General features: G+C 50.7%; 3 protein-coding genes and 1 pseudogene across 44 annotated transcripts in view; 2 read left to right on the top strand and 2 right to left on the bottom strand.

Annotated features, from left to right (window-relative positions):
* LRTOMT (leucine rich transmembrane and O-methyltransferase domain containing) overlaps nt 1-15,634 on the top strand; it is a 30,213-nt gene extending 14,579 nt beyond the window's left edge. For 12 of the 16 annotated variants that reach the window (XM_054677390.1, XM_063782618.1, XM_054677392.1 and 9 more), the window contains one exon: nt 259-477. In XM_054677390.1, the coding sequence (XP_054533365.1) occupies nt 259-400 (142 nt within the window). In that variant the 3' untranslated portion in view covers nt 401-477. 16 annotated transcript variants of the gene reach the window in all.
* On the bottom strand, nt 2,175-8,297 carry LAMTOR1 (late endosomal/lysosomal adaptor, MAPK and MTOR activator 1). The gene is made up of 5 exons (XM_508619.6): nt 8,061-8,297; nt 3,994-4,139; nt 3,664-3,741; nt 3,172-3,298; nt 2,175-2,797 (listed from the first exon to the last, which is right to left on the bottom strand). Exons 1-5 carry the CDS (start codon nt 8,100-8,102, stop codon nt 2,705-2,707), a joined length of 486 nt encoding a protein of 161 aa, XP_508619.1. The 5' UTR covers nt 8,103-8,297; the 3' UTR covers nt 2,175-2,704.
* Nucleotides 8,932-9,028, top strand: LOC129139503 (small nucleolar RNA U13; annotated as a pseudogene).
* Nucleotides 12,183-18,025, bottom strand: ANAPC15 (anaphase promoting complex subunit 15). Of its 27 annotated transcripts, none has more exons than XM_063784293.1 (6): nt 17,525-18,025; nt 16,317-16,371; nt 16,032-16,161; nt 15,399-15,458; nt 14,941-15,078; nt 14,434-14,781 (listed from the first exon to the last, which is right to left on the bottom strand). In XM_063784293.1, the coding sequence occupies exons 3-6, from the start codon at nt 16,149-16,151 to the stop codon at nt 14,734-14,736; spliced, it is 366 nt and encodes a 121-aa protein (XP_063640363.1). In that variant the 5' UTR covers nt 16,152-16,161; nt 16,317-16,371; nt 17,525-18,025; the 3' UTR covers nt 14,434-14,733. The 27 variants fall into 27 exon arrangements, with proteins under 27 accessions (XP_024203094.1, XP_063640363.1, XP_016777013.1 ...); XM_016921524.4 differs by having other exon boundaries at nt 14,434-14,793; nt 17,525-17,672; XM_063784288.1 differs by having other exon boundaries at nt 16,032-16,156; nt 16,287-16,371; nt 17,525-17,669.
* Nucleotides 18,026-21,050: the final 3,025 nt, after the last annotated feature.

A 21,050-nucleotide genomic window follows, 5' to 3' on the forward strand; every position in this document is an offset into this window, starting at 1 on the left:
GGGTCTAGCTGGGCTCCCCTAAAGGAAAGGAGGAGGAGAAACAAGAAATCTACGACCATTCTTCTGCCATGCTTGGACCTGGGAAGGGAGTAACAGACCTCTAAGCATTCCTTGCTCTCAGTCAGGATAAACCTAATCTTTCCCAAACTATGCTCAAGTCCCTCCATTCCTTGCAGTCAGGGAAGACAACAGCAACTAGTGGAGGGGGAAGGGGATTCTGGTGGGGGTGCTGGCCCCCAGCCTAAGTCTTCCCCACAGGCAATATGTGCTGTGCACCCTGTCCCGTATCACCACGTTCGACTTCAGTGGGGTCACCAAAGCAGACCGCACCACAGCTGAAGTCTGGAAACGCATGAACATCAAGCCCAAGAAGGCCTGGATCAAGCGGAATACACTTTGAGGCTCCCACGACCCTAGTAGTCCTAAAGGCCTAAGCATAGACAGCATGGTTTGACAATAAATAATTTGAGCTGTTGAGCAGATGAGAAGTCACTTACACCTTGTAGAGATGTTCTCTAACTCAGGCAACTGCAAGTAGCTCTAGCCTTTTCTTTTCTTTTTTTTTTTTTGAGACGGAGTCTCACTCTGTCGCACAGGCTGGAGTGCAGTGGCACGATCTTGGCTCACTGCAACCTCAGCCTCCCAGGTTCAAGAGATTCTCCTGCCTCAGCCTCCCCAGTAGCTGTGCTTAAAGGCGCCTGCCACCATGACTGGCTAATTTTGTTGTTGTTGTTGTTGTTGTTTTGAGACGGTTTCACTCGTCACCCCAGCTGGAGTGCAGTGGTGCGATCTCAGCTCACTGCAACCTCCGCCTGCCGGGTTCAAGCGATTCTCCTGCCTCAGCCTCCTAAGTAGCTGGGATTACAGGCGCCTGCTACCATATCCAGCTAATTTTTTTTTTTGAGACGGAGTCTCGCTCTGTCGCCCAGGCTGGAGTGCAGTGGCACGATCTCGGCTCACTGCAAACTCCGCCTCCTAGGTTCACGCCATTCTCCTGCCTCAGCCTCCCAAGTAGCTGGGACTATAGGCACCTACTACCACGCCTGGCTAATTTTTTGTATTTTTAGTAGAGACGGGGTTTCACCATGTTAGCCAGGATGGTCTCCATCTCCTGACCTTGTGATCCACCCACCTCGGCTTCCCCCAGCTAATTTTTTATATTTTAGTAGAGACAAGGTTTCGCCATGTTGGCCAGACTGGTCTTGAACTCCTGACCTCAGGTGATCCGTCCGCTTTGGCCTCCCAAAGTGCTGGGATTAGAAGCGTGAGCCACCACGCCCAGCCTTTTTTTGTATTTTTAGTAGAGATGGGGTTTCGCCATGTTGGCCAGGCTGGTCTCAAACTCCTGACCTCAGGTGATCTGCCCACCTCAGCCTCCCAAAGTGCTAGGATTACAGGCATAAGCCACTGCACCTGGCCAGCTCTAGTCTTATTTTGCTGAAAAAGGGAGGCAATTGAGGGAAAGGCCTGCTGGCCTGGGACACTGGAGACGTGGGTTTACCACACAGCCTTGGGAAATTTATCTAACTCTCTGGGCCCCTTTGTACTTTTCAGCTTAGAGATTTGGGGGTTAAAGTAGATCAGTAATTTCCAAACTCTTCACAGAGTACCAGGGTCTGTAGAGATGCCTCACAGGCCTCCATGACAGGCCAAGAAGATGGCCTATGATCTCTGAAACCAGCCCCCACTTCAATCAGATCAAAGTAATCCCATTCTGTTTTATATGCTGGGATTCTGCTTAAGATTTCATTTGATAAAAAGAATCTTCTGCTCAAAAACATTTGCTTGCTGACTCCATATTAGGTATTCCCAGAAGAGCCTGGTCTGCTTTCTCTCTCCACCCCCCAACCCGCCATGTCTCCCTTCACCCCCAGGGGCTGTTGGTAATTCCATTGAGTCTGAGGCAGGGCCCCCAAGAATCAAAGCTGCCTCAGATTCAGGTCTGTTCAGCTTTGACAGTGTTCCCATCATCACTGGACAAGGGACAAGAACAGTCTCATCCAGTCTGAGGTTAGCCCAAGCCAGGTCTCAGCTAAGAGCTGACACCCTAAACCCTTGTCTCTTGGGTTCATCTTCAATATCCCTGGAAGATGTCCCCTTCCCCCCATCTTACTCTCATAGACCTAAGTAATCAAAAGTAGAATGGGTAGGACAGAGGGGCCAGAACCAGCACATGGATGAATATACTTCCTTTATCGAGGGTGACAAACCAAAACAAAAAAAGACCAAACATGTAAAAACCCAGGGTTCTAGAAATACAAACTCAATTCATTCAAATTCAAGCTCATCCAGACCCTGGTCACAAACCCTAGTGAGGTGCATGTGAGCACCAAGTCAGGGAGAGGGGGCAGGAGTGACTCTGAGGCCAACAGAGAGGGTGGGAAGGGGATCTCCCTAGGTCCCCTGGTGATCACCCCCCACCCAAACTGGTATCTCCACATTCTCAATGACTATGAAGACATACCAGGCTCTGTCCTTTTGGCCCCCACCCCATCCCTGGCCAGAGCTTCAAAGGCCAGTCCCAAAAGGTTCTACCCTCACTTGCTCAGGCTTCTAGCCTTCCTCTTCTCCTCCTTCTTCACATTTTTCTCTGTGATTAGTAGCAGGTTAGGGTACTGTATAAGCCGCAGTGAGGCTGGGGGCCAAGGGGGTGGGGTAGAGATGGGATGAAGAGAGGAGAAGAGCTGTCCAAGGACCCCTCTCTTCATGGGATCCCAAACTGTACAACCAGCTCCTCTTTTGCGTCCACACGGATCTGAGAAAGTGCACTGTAGGCATAAGCAGCTATCCTGGAGACCTGAGACAGAGAGGGGCCAGGGAGGAGAGGAACAGAGACAGGTGAGGAGGGCGATCAGGAAAAATGGGGAGGGGAGATTAGATGGTGATGGAGAAGGAGGGAATGATGGGGAACAGGAAGGCAAAGAGAAAGACAGGGATGGGAGAGACAGAAGGAAAAGAACAAAGGGGAGTGAAACAATAAAGGTTGCAGGAAGGAAATAGGAAAGACATAAAAAGTTAAGAGAACGAGGTGGGAGGGAGCTGGGGCCTACAAGGCTACCAGGCTCCCTAACTCCACCTTCCCTACCTCCTCTGAGGCAGAGTGGGTGAACCCTCTGCCATACCCTGGGCAGTGTGGGAAGGGTGGGCAGGGGCAGGTGAGGGGTGTCTCACCTGCTGCAAATCAGAGAACGGGATGGGCTCACTGGCCAGCACTTGGTGGGGCTGGCTGGTAAGAGACGGCAGCGGTGGCAGCTTCTTCCAATGGGTCAGGCTGCTGCTCAGCACAGCCAAGCGGGTGCTGACCAAGAGAGAGGGGGTGGGGGTAGGCAGTTAAGCCACAGTCTGCCCTGCCCAGCCCAGGTAAGCCTCATCCCCTCAGGCCAGAGAAGCGGGGTGTCGAGGAGGGGTATCTGGGAGGGAAGGTCTCAGCTCATCACAGACTCAATCTAGGCCCATCTCCCTTGGCCTCAGCACCCTCAAGAGTGTCACAGGGTAAACAGGGCTGACATGAATATCTACTGAAGCACCCAAGTGATCTGTGGTCAGTCTCCAGGGCTGCACCAAATGAGAAGCTTGGACTAGGTGCCAGGCTCCAAAGCTGGAACAGTGATGGAGGGTGGGAGCCCAAGTAGCCTGAGGGACCCACGCTGGCCAGGTGCTCACCTGTACTGCCTGGCACGGTCCATGTACTCATGCTGCTCCATGCCCTGTGAGTCTGCAGCAGACACATCAATGATGTTGCTTTGGGGAGAGGAGACAGAGATGACATGACAGGTGCTTCCGAGAAGGACAAACAGAACTCAGTGCCAGGTACCAATTCCAGGGCTATTTGACACCAGTTTCCCTCTTGCCTACTGGAGCAGGGCTGGACATGGAGGCACCTCTCCCCAGTGACCTTGTCCCATCCCCCATGTCCTGAGCCTGGTTCCTTCTATCCTAGCCTTTAATATGGATAGAGGAGCTCTGACCCAGGCCTGGTCCTCTGACACTTACCTGGCTGTCTTGGCAAGGATGGAAGAGAGCAGGGCCTGCTCATCAGTGCGAGCGGAAGGCAGGCTGTGGTAGTTGGGCTCGGCTCCATTGAGAGCTTTGGTAGGGGGGCTGCTAGGGTCCAGCAGCAGCTTCCGCTCCTCTCGGTCCTAGAAGTGGTCATGGGAGAGAAGTCAGCCCCAGGACCCGTAGATCCTGCCTTTCACGGGTGCTACCCTCAGCCCAGCTCTGACCTTAAACACCAAAAATGTTTCTATAAGGAATATCCAAAGTGCCCAGCTTTATGGAATGCCAGATAAGACTCAGTTCCTGCCTATCCTTGGGAGCTCAGCTGAGTTGGTGTTCTAGGATAAATGAGAGTGGAACCAGGCAGTCCTAGAGGCCCTGAAAAAATGGACAGAGGCACAAAGCAGGTAGTCAGCAACAGCCCTGGAGCTTGAAAAACATTCTAGGACCTGGCAGAGAAAGGATACTAGAGGCTGGAAGACAGAGGAGCTGAGACATAGCAAGCACTGGGATCTAAAGGGGAAATCAGTGCAAGCCAAGAGCCCAAGAACAGCCTTCCTCATCCCCTAGGACCAGGCCCTCCCCAGCAAAGCTGTTTGCTTCCAAGATGGAAGCCCTGGCGAGTCCAGACAAAGCCCTAGGCCCCAAGAGAAAGCAAGCCCAACCTCTCCATGGCCATTTCTCAAATTACGTCAGGGCAGGAATCCCAGCCCAGCTCTGGGTCACACAGTACAAGTGTGTTCCCTTCTTGAAGGCAGGTCCCTTCGAAGGTGTTCACCCTCCTGTGTTCTGGTGCTCTTTTTGTACGTGACTCCCAGAACCAAACTGAGTGTACATGATGTATCCTGATCTGAGCAGTACAGCTGTAGCCATGTATGGTGATTCACACCGGTAATCCCAACACTTTGGGAGTCCAAGGCAGAAGGATTGCTTGAGTCCAGGAGTTTGAGACCAGCCTGGGCAACAAAGCAAGACCTCGTCTTTGCAAAAAAAAAAATTAGCTGGACTTGGTAGTGTGAGCCCTGCAGTCCCACCTACTTGGGAGGCTGAAGTGCAACGACCGTATGAACCCAGGGTTTGAGGCTGCAGTGAGCTAGGACTGTGCCACTGTACTCCAGTCTGGGCAAGAGAGCAAGACCCCATCTCAAAACAAACAACAATGGAGCTGTTCCCTCCCTTGCTAAACCACCTGAGTAGCCCATGTAAATTTTCAGCAGCCCTGTTACTGCTGGCCTGTGCTGATAATCACAACCCCTGAACTAATGTAAGACCAAACCAAGCTTCCTCATTGGTTTGGTCTTCCTCCTTGTCCTCTTTCAGTCCCCTGTTCTATCTACTGTAATATTTCTGGATTTGACCCTGCCTTGAGACCATCAGCTGCAAATCCTTGCTTGCTGTATCAGCAGTAAATCAGAAAAACAGACCTGCTGCGTATCTATCCAACCCATAAAGAGCAAGAGTGCCCTTAACAAAGCCAAGGATGGGCCCAGGGGGACATCCTGGCTAATGCTGACTCACCAACCTTCAGTGCCAGACTCCTCAATGCTCCCCTCCAGGCCTATCTCAGTTCCTCAGTCTTTCCTGCTGCAGGCTGCAGCTCCCCTGCCCACAACTCCACAACTCTCCTTGTAGAGGGCTACTTCCTCCTGCCCTGCTTAGGGAGGCCCAGCCTTTTCACCTTACTCTTCTTTCTCAAGGCTAGGTTGCCCAAGTGTCCTCAGGCAATTTGATCCAGTTCCCAACAGCAAGAGACAGAAGCTGTGGGCTTTGCCCCATCACCTCTATAAACTCCCAGACACCCTTCCTCCCTAAATACATAGGCTCAGTATTAAAGAGCTAAAAAGACAAAATGTTTGCCAAAGATAAAACTATGTATTTCTAAGGAAAGCTGGCTCCATAATGAGGTCCAAGTTAGCTTCCTATGTGTCTGTCCTCCCAGCTCCACTTCAGACAGATCTTCCTGCAGGACAGGGTAGTCTCTTCCCTATCAGGGGTTCTTCAAGAAGAAGGTTGGCTGATCACTTCTCAGCCTTCAGCTAAGATCAAGTGAACAACAAGGTTATTTTCTTGAAACCCAGACTTAAAGAAGAGGCCATGCTACCTACTTCAGAGCAGACAAACATCACCCCACTCCCAAAGTGCGAGTGGAGCATGGGTTAGGTTTGTCACATCAAGGTTTGTCTCTGCATTAGTGTAACCCAAGAGGCAGGGTTTCACTGTCTACCTTAGCACAGACATAGCAGCCTGCCCGTGACTGGCCACCTGGTCTAGGGGCATGGCTGAGACAGCTTGGCCCCATGGATAAAGTACATGGCCTAGCGTCAGAACACCTGGGCATTAGCACTTCTCAGCTTGGCCAAATCACTTAGCTTCTCTGAACTTCTTCCTCACCTTTAAATAGACATAACCCACACTAATATGACGGATGTCTGGCAAGAGTCAAATTAGATAACTGTGAAGGCCCTTTGTAAACTGTAACGTGTTGTATATTTTTTATTATGATAAAGAGACAGAGATGAGAGTCGGAGAGGGGCCTGCCCAAGAACTCAAAGAGGGACTGTGGGATGGTGGATGGTTATGGCCCTTGCTACATGAGGCCTCAAATCACCCAGCAGTGATTAAGCACCTTCTCTGGGTGTTAGGAACAGAAATGAGAGCCCCCCAAGGAGAAGGTAGAGATTCAGGAGAGCAGCAGGCCCAGCTCTCCCTTCCAAGTAGAAGCTTGTATCCTTTCTCATACGGCATTAATCCTTCTTGACTCATTCCCTGCAAGAGTCCATATTATGCTTTAAGGGACAATTTCCCACTAGGCCACAGCTCTCCCAGTAGGCAGGGTTATTGTTGTCTCTTTCTCAAAAAGGTGGAAGTGAAGTGAGAGGTATTAGGCACGACACATGCCTAACACAGGGCAAAGGAAATATGTGTTCATTGGGTGTATGGAGAATTGAGAACCAGAAGCCACCCTTGCTTCCCATACAAACGACATTTTCCTAGGCTTAAACTCTTAATCCAAAATACGTTCACTGAAGAACGAACTACTTCCCAAGTACCAGTGATATAATCTATTTTTGTGACCATCTTCCCCATTAGACCGTGAGCTACCTGAAACCTTTCTACTCTCTGAGGTCTACTATATGTTCAAATGTAGAATCCGGGCTTAGAGACGATCAAAAAAAGAGAGTAGACAGCAACTTGAGACTTCATCCTTGAATGTCAGGCCAGGCAGGGCAGGGATTAGAGTGTGGGGAGAAGTGAGAATGCACTAAGAGGAAGAGGGAGAATTTAAAACTGTACAGGTCTCCCCAGCCTAACCCTTTCTCCAAAGGGATCAGATCTACAGCCAAATTCTCAGAATAGGCATGTCTCCAGCTAAAGGAACCCTCAGGCCCCAGGCAGACTGCACTGAGGCAAGCCAAACTCAGAACCAAATGAACTTCCCGCTCCATTTCTCTTTTCCCACAATCTAGCCAAAGCTAAATCCTCTTTGTTGCTTCCCAATTTCCCACATGTCCCGATGTCCTCACTGTATCGATTAAATCCTTCATTGGCCAATTCAAAGGCCACCAAGTTCCAGAGTCGTCCTCTGGCCCTAGACTAGCAGCGACCTTCCTTCTGCAACCCCAGGGACTAAGACGATACACGAATTCCTGATTCATCTCAGGAAAGACTAACTCAGGGCGTCAGCTTACCCACCCCTAAAATGGATTCGCAAAGCCCACTAATACACAGAAGACACAGGAAGCTGGGGAAGGGAGTGTTTCCCGGGGACCTAGAATGAGGATCCTTGAATCTGAAAAGTTTTGAAGGTAGGAGCAAACGGAAGTGGTGGGAGCGAGCCGGACAGGCGGCTGCCTGCACACCCCGAGGCGGGGACTGTGTAGAAATCTGGGGCTTTAACAGGGGTAGGAGCCCGGCTTGGCGTCTCCTCTGTAATCTGTCCCCTCCAGGCCTCCGTATTCAGTGAGCCCTGCAGTCCGCCTGCCCGTCCTCCGCAGGTTACTTTCTGGGCCCCATGCCCCAGTGTCTTAGCCCTCATTCCCGAGCCCCGCCTGCCGCGGCCGCACCTGGTCCGAGTCCTCGTTCTCGCTGCTGTAGCAGCACCCCATGGCCGGGGTCGGGCCGGGCGCTCAGGCCGCGCCGAGGAGGGACGGCGTCCGTCAGGAGCCCTTCCGGTCACATGACCCGCGGCGGCCTCCCGCAGGCAACCACCCGCCCCCACCCCCCGTATCCCCTGTCCCGGAGCCGCTTGGCCGCCTCAGTCAATACCCCGGCTTCCGGTCCCGCCCGCTAGCGCGTGATCGTTGTCAACCAATGGGAAGGCGTAACCGGACACGCAAGCACGTGATGCGGGGAAAGGGCGGGGCGGATCACATGACTTCATCTTTCCAGTCTCTAAACTGGCAGTAGTGGCCGTCGTGAATTGTGTTATGCGTTCTCGTGGCCACTAGGCCACTTTTCTGGGCCATTGAGCGAACTCGTACCAAATGCCCTCGTATGCCCTTGTGATATACTCTTCTAAATGACATGCGAGGGGCGACTGGGATCCAGGCCTGATGCTCCAGATCGTACGGTCTGGGTGCACACACAGAGGATCCAGATGACCAGTACCTAGTCGGGGAACACAGAGGGTGTATCGCCCAGCTGGGCTGGGGGTGAATACACAGAGGGTGTATTCTCCACCTGGGCTGGGGATCTGCGACTTACAGGAAGAAGGGACCTTATACTACCCTCACATGCTGACGCGCAGCAGAGATAAATCCTGGTAGAGGAGATAGAAGCCACCTCACTGACCTCTCTGCTTTCAGGCTTTTATCTTTAATTCTGCCTTTTTTAACAGCACCCATTGTAATCGAACGCACAAAGCTGACCATCAGTTCTCTTTTCCTAACCCCCGCTCCATGTCTTCCCTTGGGCCCTGAACACAGGTCCAAGTCCGTCCATTTGTTGTTCATGAGCGTGTGATTGGGTGTTCACCAGCATGTGTCAAATGTGCCACCCTCAAATCTTGTTTTGGCACATTACCTGTCTGGCATAACAAAGTCATGCAGAGCCTGACACCTCTCCCACTGCATGTTCTGGGGTGAAGGGTGGAGGGGTGAGCAATGTGTTTCACTGGACATAGAGAAATAATGTAGTTTCCTGATTGATCTACTGGACTTTGCACATGCAGCCTGGTCTGCCTACTGTCTTCGAGACTCAGTACAATGTCCTCCTGATTACCTTCTCTGACTCCATTCTCTGGACATGCCCAGCTCGCTATGCTTAATCCTCATCCAGTGTTAATTCATGCATTTATTGAATCAACAAATATTTGCTGAGCGTCTACTATGTGCCACACATTGTTATATCTGGATATGCAGCAGTTCACAAAACAGCCAAAGTCCCTGTAGTCATGGAACATCCAATAGTGATCACACTATATTGTATTCTCTGTTCCTGGGTCAGTCTCACCTACCAAACTTGGGAGTTCCTGGAGCACAGTGACAGGTTCTGACTCTTACCTGTAGCCCAAGGCATGGCCTTGCTTACAGAAAACTTGCATATCAATGAGTATGTTACAGTCACCCCATCACCTTGGCTCACCCCATGCCCCATCTTCTGATCCAAGGTATTGGAGAAGTCACCAGATCTCATACCTCTTATAACCCCTCAAATCAAGACCCTGAGGTTCTGTAAATCTTGAGGTTCCTGAAGGGTAGGAGGCAGCTCAAGCTCGTCCCTGGGGCTGGTAACTTGAACTGCAGGTCTCAGGTGACAGCAGCAGCCTCAGCATGAATAATTGAAAGCCATTCCAGCCTCCTGCCTCAGGGTTATCCCCCACAGCAGGCCCTGGACTCCCCCACCTGTCCTGTGCTCTGGTCCTCCAGCCCAGGTAAGCAGGGCCCTGGATTGTGGGTTCCCAAGCACACCAGTTCAAGCCCACCGCATCACTCACCTATTCACACCCATCCATACACTCTTTCATTTTTACTCCCCGCCATCACCAGGGGCCTTGCAAGAAGGCCGGCAAGGAGGTCAGATCTGGATGAGGAAGAGAATGGTCCAGGACATGGGAGGAGAGGCCCATTCCCCATAGGTCCCTGGAGAGAAGAGCTGAGTAGAGGGAAAATGTGTGCTGTGTGTTATGTGTATGTACACATTTGTGAAGGGAATTCTGAGACAGCACAGGAGAAGAGGGGAATACAGCGGAGAGGAGATGGGGCTGGAGAATTATTAAAGAATCAAAGACTCCTCCCATCCTCAGGGAAGAGCAGGCAGAGGGAGAGTCCTGGGGTGGGAAAGAGGACATCTCACTCTAACACCCTATGGGGTATTTTGATTGCATTTTACTGAGGCAGGGCACAGTGATAGTGAAGGTGTTTTTGACTGCAAATCTATGCTCTTTTGCTACACAGCAGTGGTCAGAGGAGACCAGGCAGGCAGAGGGTAGGGTTGGGGGAAGATATCCCAGAGGTGAATTAGTGAAAGGGGTCCTGAAGAAGGGGTGACTTCAAGGATAAAGAGAAACAAGTCAGGGGAACAATGTGAAGATGGGACCAGGGGTTGGGACCGGGAAGAGGTGGTTTGGGGCTGGGTGCTGAAAGTAGACAGTATAGAGTCCTTGAAAGTACACAGGCTTGGAATCACAGTAACCTGGATTCAAATCCCAGTTCTGCTCTGTGACTCTGGACAAAAGACTTAGCCTTTCTGAGCCGTGGTTTGTGAAATATAAGGATAATAATTGCTACTGGCAAAAGCTACACAAATAGGCAAATTGTGGGTATGGGATTCCCTCCCTACCTCCCTCCACCCCAGGGCCCAGGTAGGGACCATGTCCCCTGCCATTGCATTGGCCTTCCTGCCACTGGTGGTAACATTGCTGGTGCGGTACCGGCACTACTTCCGATTGCTGGTGCGCACGGTCTTGCTGCGAAGCCTCCGAGACTGCCTGTCAGGGCTGCGGATCGAGGAGCGGGCCTTCAGCTATGTGCTCACCCATGCCCTGCCCGGTGACCCTGGTCACATCCTCACCACCCTGGACCACTGGAGCAGCTGCTGCGAGTACTTGAGCCACATGGGGCCTGTCAAAGGTCAGTGTTCCCTAGCCTTCTGCTCCAAGAAGTACCCCCAAGACAGTGAAGGAATATTTGGGATCTGTTGCTGCTTTACTGGATGAATTGGGGAGGTTGTTGATCCTCTTTTAGGGCCTCTTTTTTTTCTCATCTGGAAATGAGGAGCTTGGACTAAGTCATTTATTCAGCAATCATTTATTGCCACCTCTTTTGTATTAGGAATGTGCTAGGTGCCAGGGAGAGGGGTAGAGGCCACAGAGATGAATGAGCCACAAATGCTGGCCTCAAAGGAACCATAATACACAGTGGAATAACCATCTCAGCAGATAACCCATAGCTTTGTAATTATCTGTCTCCACATCTTTCCTCTCCACCATGGAGGCTTCCACATACCATTTAGGGTAGCTGTCTGCCTGGATTTCTCTCAATCCCAGCGTAAGTGCTTTTAGGGTCTTATTTAAGAAATTCGGCTGTGTGGTGGCTGGTGCCTGTAATCCCAGCACTTTGAGAGGCCGAGGTGGGCAGATTGCTTGAGCTCAGGAGTTTGAGACTGGCTTGGGCAACATGGCAAAAACCCATCTCTACAAAAAATACAAAAATTACCCGGGCATGGTGGCACATGCCTGTGGTCCCAGCTACTTGGGAGGCTGAGGTGGGAGGATTGCTTGAGCCCAGGAGGCTGAGGCTGCAGTGAGCTGTGATTGTGCCACTGCACTCCAGCATGGGTGACAGAGCAAGAACCTGTCTCAAAAAAAAAAAAAAGAAAAGAAAAGAAATTCACTGGCTGGGCACGGTGGCTCATGCCTGTAATCCCAGCACTTTGGGAGGCCAAAGCAGGAGGATCACTTGAGCCCAGGAGTTCGAGACTAGCCTGGGTAACAAAGCAAGACCCCCGTTTCTACAAAAAATTTAAAAATTAGCCGGGTGTGGTGGTGAGTAACTGTGGTTCCAGCTACTGGAAATGCTGAGGTGGGAGGACTGCCTGAGCCTGGGTGGTCAAGGCTGCAGTGAGCCGTGATCACGCTACTGCACTCCAGCCTGGGCAACACAGCAAGACTTGGTCTCAAAAATAAATAAATAAAAGTTCATCCAATTCCAAGATCAGAAATACATTTGATGAGCAATAAAAGGGGAATGAAACTACAAATTCTAACAGAGACCTTTCATAAATCTGAAAGATAGGGTGGTTGTTTCTGCCTGGGACTTCATGGAGAAAGAGCAACATTTGAACTGAATCTGGAAGTTCTGAGTTGGCCAGGCAGATGGCGATGGGGGTGGGAAGGGCAAAGCCAGCCACATATACACATGTGGCATGAAGGAATGAGACAGCTTGATGGATTCTGGGCACAGTTGTTTGGGATGGCTGTGATACAGGCCACAGGTGGGAAGTACTGAGAGATGAACCTGGAAAGGTAGGATAGGATCAGGTCCAAGGTCCTGAATGCCAGGCTGAGAATCCCAAGTTCAATCCCAAAGGCCTTCAGCTCACAGGAGCCAAGGAGTAATAAGGTCAGATTTGTTGGAAAGATTCCAGGGCTGGTGTGAAGACTACACTGTAGGAGACGGGGACCAGGAGGGCAGCTGGGGCTATGGTACAAGAGACAGATGAGACCCCGGCTGGTTGGGAGCTGCAGTGAGGCAGGTAGGCATTTGAGATATCTTTTATCAGGGGCCCTGCATCCATCTCCCATGTCTTCTGCAACAGCTATCTCCCCTCATAGGTCAGATCCTGATGCGGCTGGTGGAGGAGAAGGCCCCTGCTTGTGTGCTGGAATTGGGAACCTACTGTGGATACTCTACCCTGCTTATTGCCCGAGCCCTGCCCCCTGGGGGTCGCCTTCTCACTGTGGAGCGGGACCCACGCACGGCAGCAGTGGCTGAAAAACTCATCCGCCTGGCCGGCTTTGATGAGCACATGGTCAGCCTCCCATCTCCCCAACCCAGATTTCTGTCACCCCAGGCCTTGCCCCCAGACATCCCTTGTGAAGGACTCCCATCTAAGGAGAAGGAAGCACCTCCACTCTGGGGACTGTGATGCTGGATGGTGTGTGAGCTCCTGCCCTCCTGTCCCAAGTCATCTGCACATTATTTTCTGCCGAATGACAAAAGAAACAGCTAAGAGGAAGGTCTCTGGAACCCAGCAAATTTGGGTCCAGCTCTTACTCTGCCTCTTGTTAGCTACGTGACCTTGAGCAAAGCATGCATCCTCTGAACCTCAGCTTCTTCAGAATGGAAATCACAATACTGATCCTGACTTCTTAGGTTCTGAGGTCAGAGGAAATGTGAGAACACTCATGGGAAGCTAAGCCAGGACCTGACATGAAGTAAGCCAGATCCTGGTGGGGTCTTGACTGGGAGAACAATTCCCCCGACCCTCACCTCCAGCTCCCCCTATCCCCACAGGTGGAGCTCATCGTGGGCAGCTCAGAGGACGTGATCCCGTGCCTACGCACCCAGTATCAGCTGAGTCGGGCAGACCTGGTGCTCCTGGCACACCGGCCACGATGTTACCTGAGGGACCTGCAGCTGCTGGAGGCCCATGCCCTACTGCCAGCAGGTGCCACCGTGCTGGCTGACCATGTGCTCTTCCCTGGTGCACCCCGCTTCTTGCAGTATGCTAAGAGCTGTGGCCGCTACCGCTGCCGCCTCCACCACACTGGCCTTCCAGACTTCCCTGCCATCAAGGATGGAATAGCTCAGCTCACCTATGCTGGACCAGGCTGAGGTCCAGGCCCAGGGGTACTTACTGATGCCCACCCCCACCCCCACCCAAGCAGGGACCTCAAAATCCCCTCCCTTTCCTGTTTGGGGCCTTGACACATGCTGGGCTCAGGGCTAGGGAGTCTCTCTTCCCACCTCTGACCTCTTTCAGCCTCTACACTGACCTCAAGTGTCAAGTTCTATCAGGCTGCTTGGTCTCACTAGGCCCCCTCTTTCCAGAGAGAACCATGGACTGACAGCAAGAAGCCTGAGCTCCCGACCCAGCTCTGTCACTGATTTGCTGAGTGACTCCAAGGGAATCCCCACCTTGCTCTGAGATTTAATCTTCTCTCTTAACACGAAGGAAGCTGGATGGGAGAGCTCCAGGGGCCTCCCAGTTCTCGGCCTCAGAAAGCCTCCCATCCTCAGCCCATGCCATTCTGGGTGGGATCAGAGGAAGTGGCAATGAGTTAGACGCCCTGCAGGAATAGCTGGATGCAAGCTGGGCCAGAGAAAATGGCACAGAACCCTGGACCCAGGGCCAGGGATGCCCTGGCCTTCCCTAACTCTGGCCCACCTAGCCAATTAGGTGTGGCTGATGTCCCTTGAGTGCCCTCTTCCTAAAGCCCAAAAGAAGATGCTGGACTCCTCTGGGCCCCACCAACAAATAGGGAATAGACATGGGTGGAAAATCACTCCTTTGTCTTTATTAAAGAAACTTAGAAAGAGACCAGACCTGGCAATCAAGGGGTGAGGTACTGGCCAGGAAGGTGGAGTGGGGCTCAGGCCCTGGGGATTTCAAGTGCAGACTGATGGCCTGGGAGGGGCCAAAGAGACCAGATCCTGGCAGCAGCTGAGGAGGTGCCCAAGGGCACTTTCAGGCACTGGGGCCATCAGCTGGTTCTGTGGGCAGGGGTTGGGGGTTGGGATGCAGGGTAGTTTGGGCTGGCCTGGAATCTCCCTGAGGCCACCCTGCCTTGTCTACCTAGATCATCCACTGGTCCTGATCCTGTTCGTTGCCTTCCATGTCCACCTGGAGAGGAGGCTGGGTGTGGGTGGGGAGGGGCCTCAGCCAGCCTCAGCCCCAGATCCTGCCCCTGGCTGGATCCAGGGTTTCTGTACCCCTTGGCCATCAATTGGGTCAGGAGCAGGGGCCCAGGAACAGAGGCCCTCCCCCATACCCCTTGCCTACCTCATTGACCTCTCCATCATCCGGTGACTCATTGTAGTCATTCATCTCGTCCATGTCCTGCATATCCTCATCATCCTCTGAGTCCTCTTCACTATCCTCATCGTCTTCATCATCCTCTTCTTCCTCGTCATCATAGTGCTGGTGGGCAGGACAGAGCCTGTAAGCCCTACAGGCCTGCGTGGACCAGTTCAAGAACTGACCCACTTGAGCCTCTCTCTAAGGCCAATGAATGACCCCCTACCCCCTGACACTCCCTCCTTGAGTCTAGCAGGCTGGTGCATGTTCTGCAGGACCTTAATGCTAGGCCCAACGCCCACCCCTTCTATCTCCCCTTTTTGGCCTTTACCCAGATCTGAGAACCACAACTGCTCTGGGTCAGAGACAGGACATTCAGAATTAGAGCAGAGCCTCGATCCACTGCGGCCCCCACGCAGGCCCCACCTGCTAGAGCCACTCACCTCTGAGGCTGGCTTGCCAATAGGAACCAGGTTGTTGTCTTTCTCTGCGATGCTTTGGAGCTGTGGGCAAAGGCACAGAGGAACAAGGCCAGAGCCCAAGTAGGGCAGGTCAGGGGCATGGGACTGGCCCATTCTGCCCAGAAGACAACCCACACGTGTTGGGGAGAAGCTTCCTCCCAGTTCTCAGGGAGATACAATCCCTTTCTTGTCATCTGCCATTTATGAACTTGATCCAAATACTTAAACTCTCTGAGCCTTGTTTTTTTTTTGTATAATTATGGTGAGGATGAAGTGAGAGACTTATCAGCCCAGAAAGCATCATCTGCTAGATCCTCAATTAATAGTCAAAATTATTTCCTGTGCTTTAGGGAAAAGAGCTTGGGCTGAGTGTCAGCAGCCTGGGCTCTAATCTGGCCCAGAAGTCACATGGTACCCCTGTAAAATAGGGTACCACAAGATGAGAACCTTGGCTCCCTGGCTCCCAGCCCGATTATTCCCAGCTCAGGGCAAAAAGCTCTTCCTGGGTAGATTTCTGGAGTAAGGCTGGGTCATGGCCCACTGAAGGAGGTCTCTGTCTGTGCTGGGGTCTCTGTCTATGCTGAGGTCTCTGTGCTGTGCTAGCTGCTCACTCACCCAGGCCTGATGCTGCTGTTCCTGCTGCTGCAGCTCTGTCTCTTCCACACAGGGTCGATCCAGATTAAACCACAGAGTCTCAGTCACACGAGGGAAGAGTGAGGGGAACAAAGTGGACATGGCTCCTAGACTGAGGGAAAGGGTCAAGTGAATGTGTTTTGCTTTGTTTTTGTTTTTAATTTGGTTGTAATTTGATTTAGGGATAGGGTGGAAGACAGCAGGAAAGCAGCCCCTCCCCCTAGGAATCAGACAGACCTGGCTTTGAGTCCTGGCTCCACCACTTACTAGCTGTTTGATCTTGGCTGAGTCACTTAACCTCTCTGAGCCTCAGTGTCTTCATCTGTAAAATGGGGATAACAACAATTATACCACTGTCAAAGTTATTCTGATAATTAAGTAAATAATGGATCAACAAAGCTGTTTGCAGGCTGTTCAAGGAGGGACGAGAATGGGAGTCAAGTGTAGGGATAGGAATCCAGAATGCAGACTGGCATTATGAAATTATACAAAATTAGAGGTAGCAGGGTTCTACTGAAACTATCCCTACCTCCTCCACACACTAAAACCTGCTTTTTGACCCTTTATGATGGCCCATACCACACCCACCCAGTGTCAGAAATTTAGGACACTAACGACCTCTCATGAATCACAGCCAAATGTCGGGGGGGAGGGATTGTAGCATATGCAAGCAGGGTTCAGTAAGACATTCTAGGAGGCATGAATAAGTGCATAAATAAGTAGATGGAAGATTGAATGGATGAACTAACATTATAAGGGTACAATCAGCTTTGAGCGGCTGAGGGAGCCGACCAGGCGTGCCAGATAATCTGAATTAAACTTAGGACAGGCGAACTGAGGCCCAGCGACAGGCAGAGACTGGCTTTAGGTCATACAGTGAGTCGGGGCTTAGAACTCCTCCGTGAAAGGGATGAGCAGGAGAAAATAATCGATGCCTGGTCCTGCTTTTGTCTTAATTTATCTGACCGACCCAGGGCCAGCCGCTGCCCTTCCCTGTATCTCAGATTCCCAACCCGCGTAATTAGGGACGACGGTAAACACCCTCATGTCCAAGAAGTACTGACAGACCAGCGATCTCGGCTCCAAAAGCCCAACCCACCGTCGGAAAGCCACCGCCCTTTCTTTGCTCATTACGATAATGACCATGCAGTTGACCAACAGAAAGAAAGTAGGGCGGGTCTCAGACAGAAATTTGGCCTTATAGGGTTGCTAAACGCGAAAAAAGCGGGGCCTGGGTAGGACCAATTAACTGAAAGAAATGCTGGGTGACAGGAAGTCACACCAATGAATGACGGACCTTGTGTGACGGGGTGGGGCTTAGTCTCGAGGAAGCGGCCAATGAGCTGGAGCTCTTTAAGGGTTAAGGACTCTCAATATGGAGCTCCTGGGGAGTCGGGTCAAAGGAAATGGGTTTCTCTGGGGGAAAAAGGAATGAAGGGGCAAGGAGACGGTTGCAGCCTTGCGTCTGTACTTACCGCGCCGGGAGGCTGCTGCCGGCGGCGACCCGGAAGCGCTTCACCCAGCCTGAGCGGAAGAACCCACCAGAATCCGGGACTCACCAAACGCATGCGTCCTTCGTCTCCTTTTGTTTTCCCCGCTCCCGCCCACTAAACCGGATGTGACGTTGACCTACCTTAGTCACATTGTTAGGGAAGGAAGTGTGCCGCGCCTACCTATCTGCCCCGCCTTGAGTCTCAGCCAGTCGGCCTCTCCATCCTGGCCCCACCACTACGACCTCGTTTAACCCCTGCCCCGTTTAACCCCTGCCCCTTTGTTGCCAGTCACCATTTGCTTGTTAACCCCTTCTGAAGAAGATCTGACAGCAACCTTTTAGTGCGAGGGCCATTCGTCCTGCTGCATCCCAGAAAACTAATCTGTTACTACTTCAGAATTGCTGGTTGATGTTACGCCCCTCCTATCTGTGCTCTCTCAGCTTCAGTTTCCCGTTTGAGCATATTCATTCTTTTTTATTTTTGCTGTGAACAAAAATATTTGAGTTACAATATTACTATATTCCAGGCCTTGCTAGAAACTGGGGATAAATCTATGAATATGGTTGCTTCCCTGGAAGACCTCACAGTCCAGGGAAGCCAAACCCTGCAGACATGCAGTAGACTTAGTGGTCTCTCTTAAGGTTGCCTGTTGAGTTCTGACATTGGAGATTATGTACAGACTTGAATGACTAGTTAGCCTCAGGCACAGCATTCTGTTGCTGGGGGAATCAGCTGCCCTCCTCAGGCCTGGGCCAAGTACCCTTAGAGATCCCCCTCGTCACCTCTCCCATTCCTTTGCTGATGCCTCTGTTCTAGTAACCTCTGACTCAGCTTCCCCTTTAGAGATACTCATGCTTTCTGGCAACAGAGGTCCTTCAAACCCAATTCCTATTAAACTCCATCACTTACCAGCCTCTTTCAGGGACAGCAGTTATCCGCATTTCCAGTACTGTCTTGGCCAGACGTGTGAGTTTTGGCAATTCCTTTTCCTCTCTCTGGACTCAGCTTCTTTGTCAACCAGCATCATAATCTCTGCCCAGCCTTCCTTCTATCCTGGGCTGATGTGAAGATTGGATAAGAATTGTTCAAAAGGTCGTGTACTGTGCATATTGAATGTGATTATATTGCCAAATAGCACTGTTTGTTATAGTTTTTCATTAAAGAGTAAACTTTGCCTCTTGGAAATGACTACCTTTTTCATTCATTCAACAAATACCTACTGAGTGCCTTAGTATATGTCCATCACTATTCTTAGTAGTGGGTATACAATAGTAAACAAAACAGACCAAAAAATTCCCTCTTTTCATGCAGCCTTCATTCTGAGAGAGGTAAACAATAAAGAAGATAGATAAATAAAATATGTAGTTGTAAGATTGCAGTAAATAAGAGAAAAAATAAATCTGAGAAGTGGGAATAAAATATTTGCAGGGGAGGTGTTTTATTTCAGATTGGGGGGCCAAAGTCACTGGGAAGGTGACTTTTGAGTAAAGGTCTGAAGGAGCAGAGAGCCTTCTGATATTTGTGGAAGAGCATTTCAGAGAGAGAGAATACAAGTGCAGAGGGCCTAGAATGGCTTGGGCATAGTGTCCTCTAGGGAGAGTAATAGGTAGGAGATGAGGAGTTGGGGAGCCAGTGGAGGGTTGTGAGCACAGGGTCCACACAATCTGATTTACAGTTTAACTGAGTTACTCTGGCTGTTCTACAAATAGACTGGGGTAGGGGAGACAACGGCAGAAGCAGGGAGACCATTTGGGAGCCTATTATGATAATCTAGAGGTAGTGGATGAGAAGTGGTTGAATTCTGAATTTATTTAGATGGTAGAGACTACAAGGTTTGCTAACAGATGGACAATGCCAGAATAAGAAAGGAGCCACGATTTTTGGGCTGAACGACTAGAAGATTGGTGTTGCCACTTTTTTGAGTTGGGAAAGAATGGGGAGGTGATGAGGGGTTTGGTTTTTTTTTTGACAGGGAGCTCAGGTTTGAGTGTGTTGAGTCTGAGATGCCCATTAGAGTAGAGATGTTGGGGCGGCAGGAAGGCATATGAGTCTGCAGGTCAGGGCAGAGATCTGGGCTGGATAGATCATTTGGGAGTCATTGGCATGTAGATGGTGTTTAAAGTCATGAGACTGGATGAGATCACCAAGGGAGTGAATGTAGTTGGAAAATAGTTTCCTCCAATATTCAGAATTTGAGGAAACTAGGAAAAGCAGTAAACCAGATGGAGAAGGAAGGCCAAAAAGATAAGTAGAAAGCTGGGTGAGTTGATGGTATCTTGGAAGCCATGTAAAGAAAGGGTGGTAGGAGGAGAAAATGGTTTACCGCAGCCTCATTCTGTACAAAATTGTGCTTTTGTTTATTTCCCCAGCAGACCATGAGCTCCTTGAGGGCAGGGACTGAATGGTTACTATGTCCCCAGGGCCCAGCATGACCTTCTCCTGGATTCCTCATCTTCCTTCTGTGACCTGTGTCTCCATCAGTTTCTCCTCCGGCATCTTTTTCTTACAGGATTCTTACCTCAGGTACCGTTTGCCCCGTCCTTCCTGATAATTCCGCCTGCTGGAAATTCCCTAGTAACAGAGTTTCTTTTCAGGGTCATCAGCCAGACTCAGTAAGTAATGATGACTGGTTAGCTGGTGACATTTATTGAGTACCAACTGTGTGCCAGACACCTTTCTAGGCCCTGGGGACAGAGGGGAAGCAGAAATAATTCCTGCCCTAGAGAAAAATAGAGTATAGTGAGTACTAAGACAATTATAGACAATTATAGAGGAGGGTAATAAATGTTAAAATCAATGTATGTAGAGAATACATGAGAACACAGAGGAGGGATTGATGAATGGGTTCTGGACAAACTAAGTTTAGACTTTTGTTCCAGAAAAGGAAACATTTGAGTGGGCCTTGAGGGATGAGTAGGAGTTAAGCCCACTGGTAGATAAGTAGGAAAAGAGGATGCACAAAGAGGCATATTTCATTCAAGGGCATGTTTGGAGAACATTGAGAATCTGGGCAGAACTAGATATGTGGAGTGGAGAAAGATGAGAAAGAATGATAGGGGACCCAGATAGGGAAGGTCTTTGGTGGCCCTATATGGAGTGGATGGGATGGGATCTGGGCATCTTGGGTCTCACCTTTGTCTTATTGCCGACTTGCTGGGGACCCCAGGTAGATGTCTCCCCATTCACAAGCTTCCGTGTTCTCTAACATAATATCTAACCATGTCGCCAGCTCTGATGTGAGTCCCTGGAAGGGATTCCCCTAGCTTGACCCTTTCCATTCTTAGATTTTTACATTTGCCTTATTTGTGATTTATACAAACCAGGGCCTAGGAATGGAAAGCAGGGTCAGGATGGAGATTTCTCAACAGAAATCAATAAATCCAGAGCCCAGAGGCTGAAGATGGAAACCATGATTCTATGCAGAGAATTCTCTAGGATCCAGGAAGGGCCAGAGTTGAGTGGTGTGAATTCAGTGCTAGTGAAAGCTGCTTACTCATTCCTTCCATAA

This window comes from Pan troglodytes, chromosome 9 (assembly GCF_028858775.2).
Source record: "Pan troglodytes isolate AG18354 chromosome 9, NHGRI_mPanTro3-v2.0_pri, whole genome shotgun sequence".
In the NCBI taxonomy this organism is placed as follows: Eukaryota; Metazoa; Chordata; class Mammalia; order Primates; family Hominidae; genus Pan; species Pan troglodytes.

What these genes read in the sequence shown, in the direction of transcription:
- LAMTOR1 (XM_508619.6), bottom strand. Translation starts at nt 8,102, where the DNA reads ATGGGGTGCTGCTACAGCAGCGAGAACGAGGACTCGGACCAG. An exon ending in AGAACGAGGACTCGGACCAG is followed by an intron (nt 4,140 to 8,060) that starts GTGCGGCCGCGG and finishes GACCACTTCTAG; the next exon opens with GACCGAGAGGAGCGGAAGCT. An exon ending in GACCGTGCCAGGCAGTACAG is followed by an intron (nt 3,299 to 3,663) that starts GTGAGCACCTGG and finishes TCTCTTGGTCAG; the next exon opens with CACCCGCTTGGCTGTGCTGA.
- ANAPC15 (XM_024347326.2), bottom strand. Translation starts at nt 16,151, where the DNA reads ATGTCCACTTTGTTCCCCTCACTCTTCCCTCGTGTGACTGAGACTCTG. An exon ending in AACAGCAGCATCAGGCCTGG is followed by an intron (nt 15,459 to 16,031) that starts GTGAGTGAGCAG and finishes CTTTGCCCACAG; the next exon opens with CTCCAAAGCATCGCAGAGAA. An exon ending in ATGATGGAGAGGTCAATGAG is followed by an intron (nt 12,453 to 14,940) that starts GTAGGCAAGGGG and finishes CTACCTTTCCAG; the next exon opens with GTTCATCTCTCAGTACTTCC.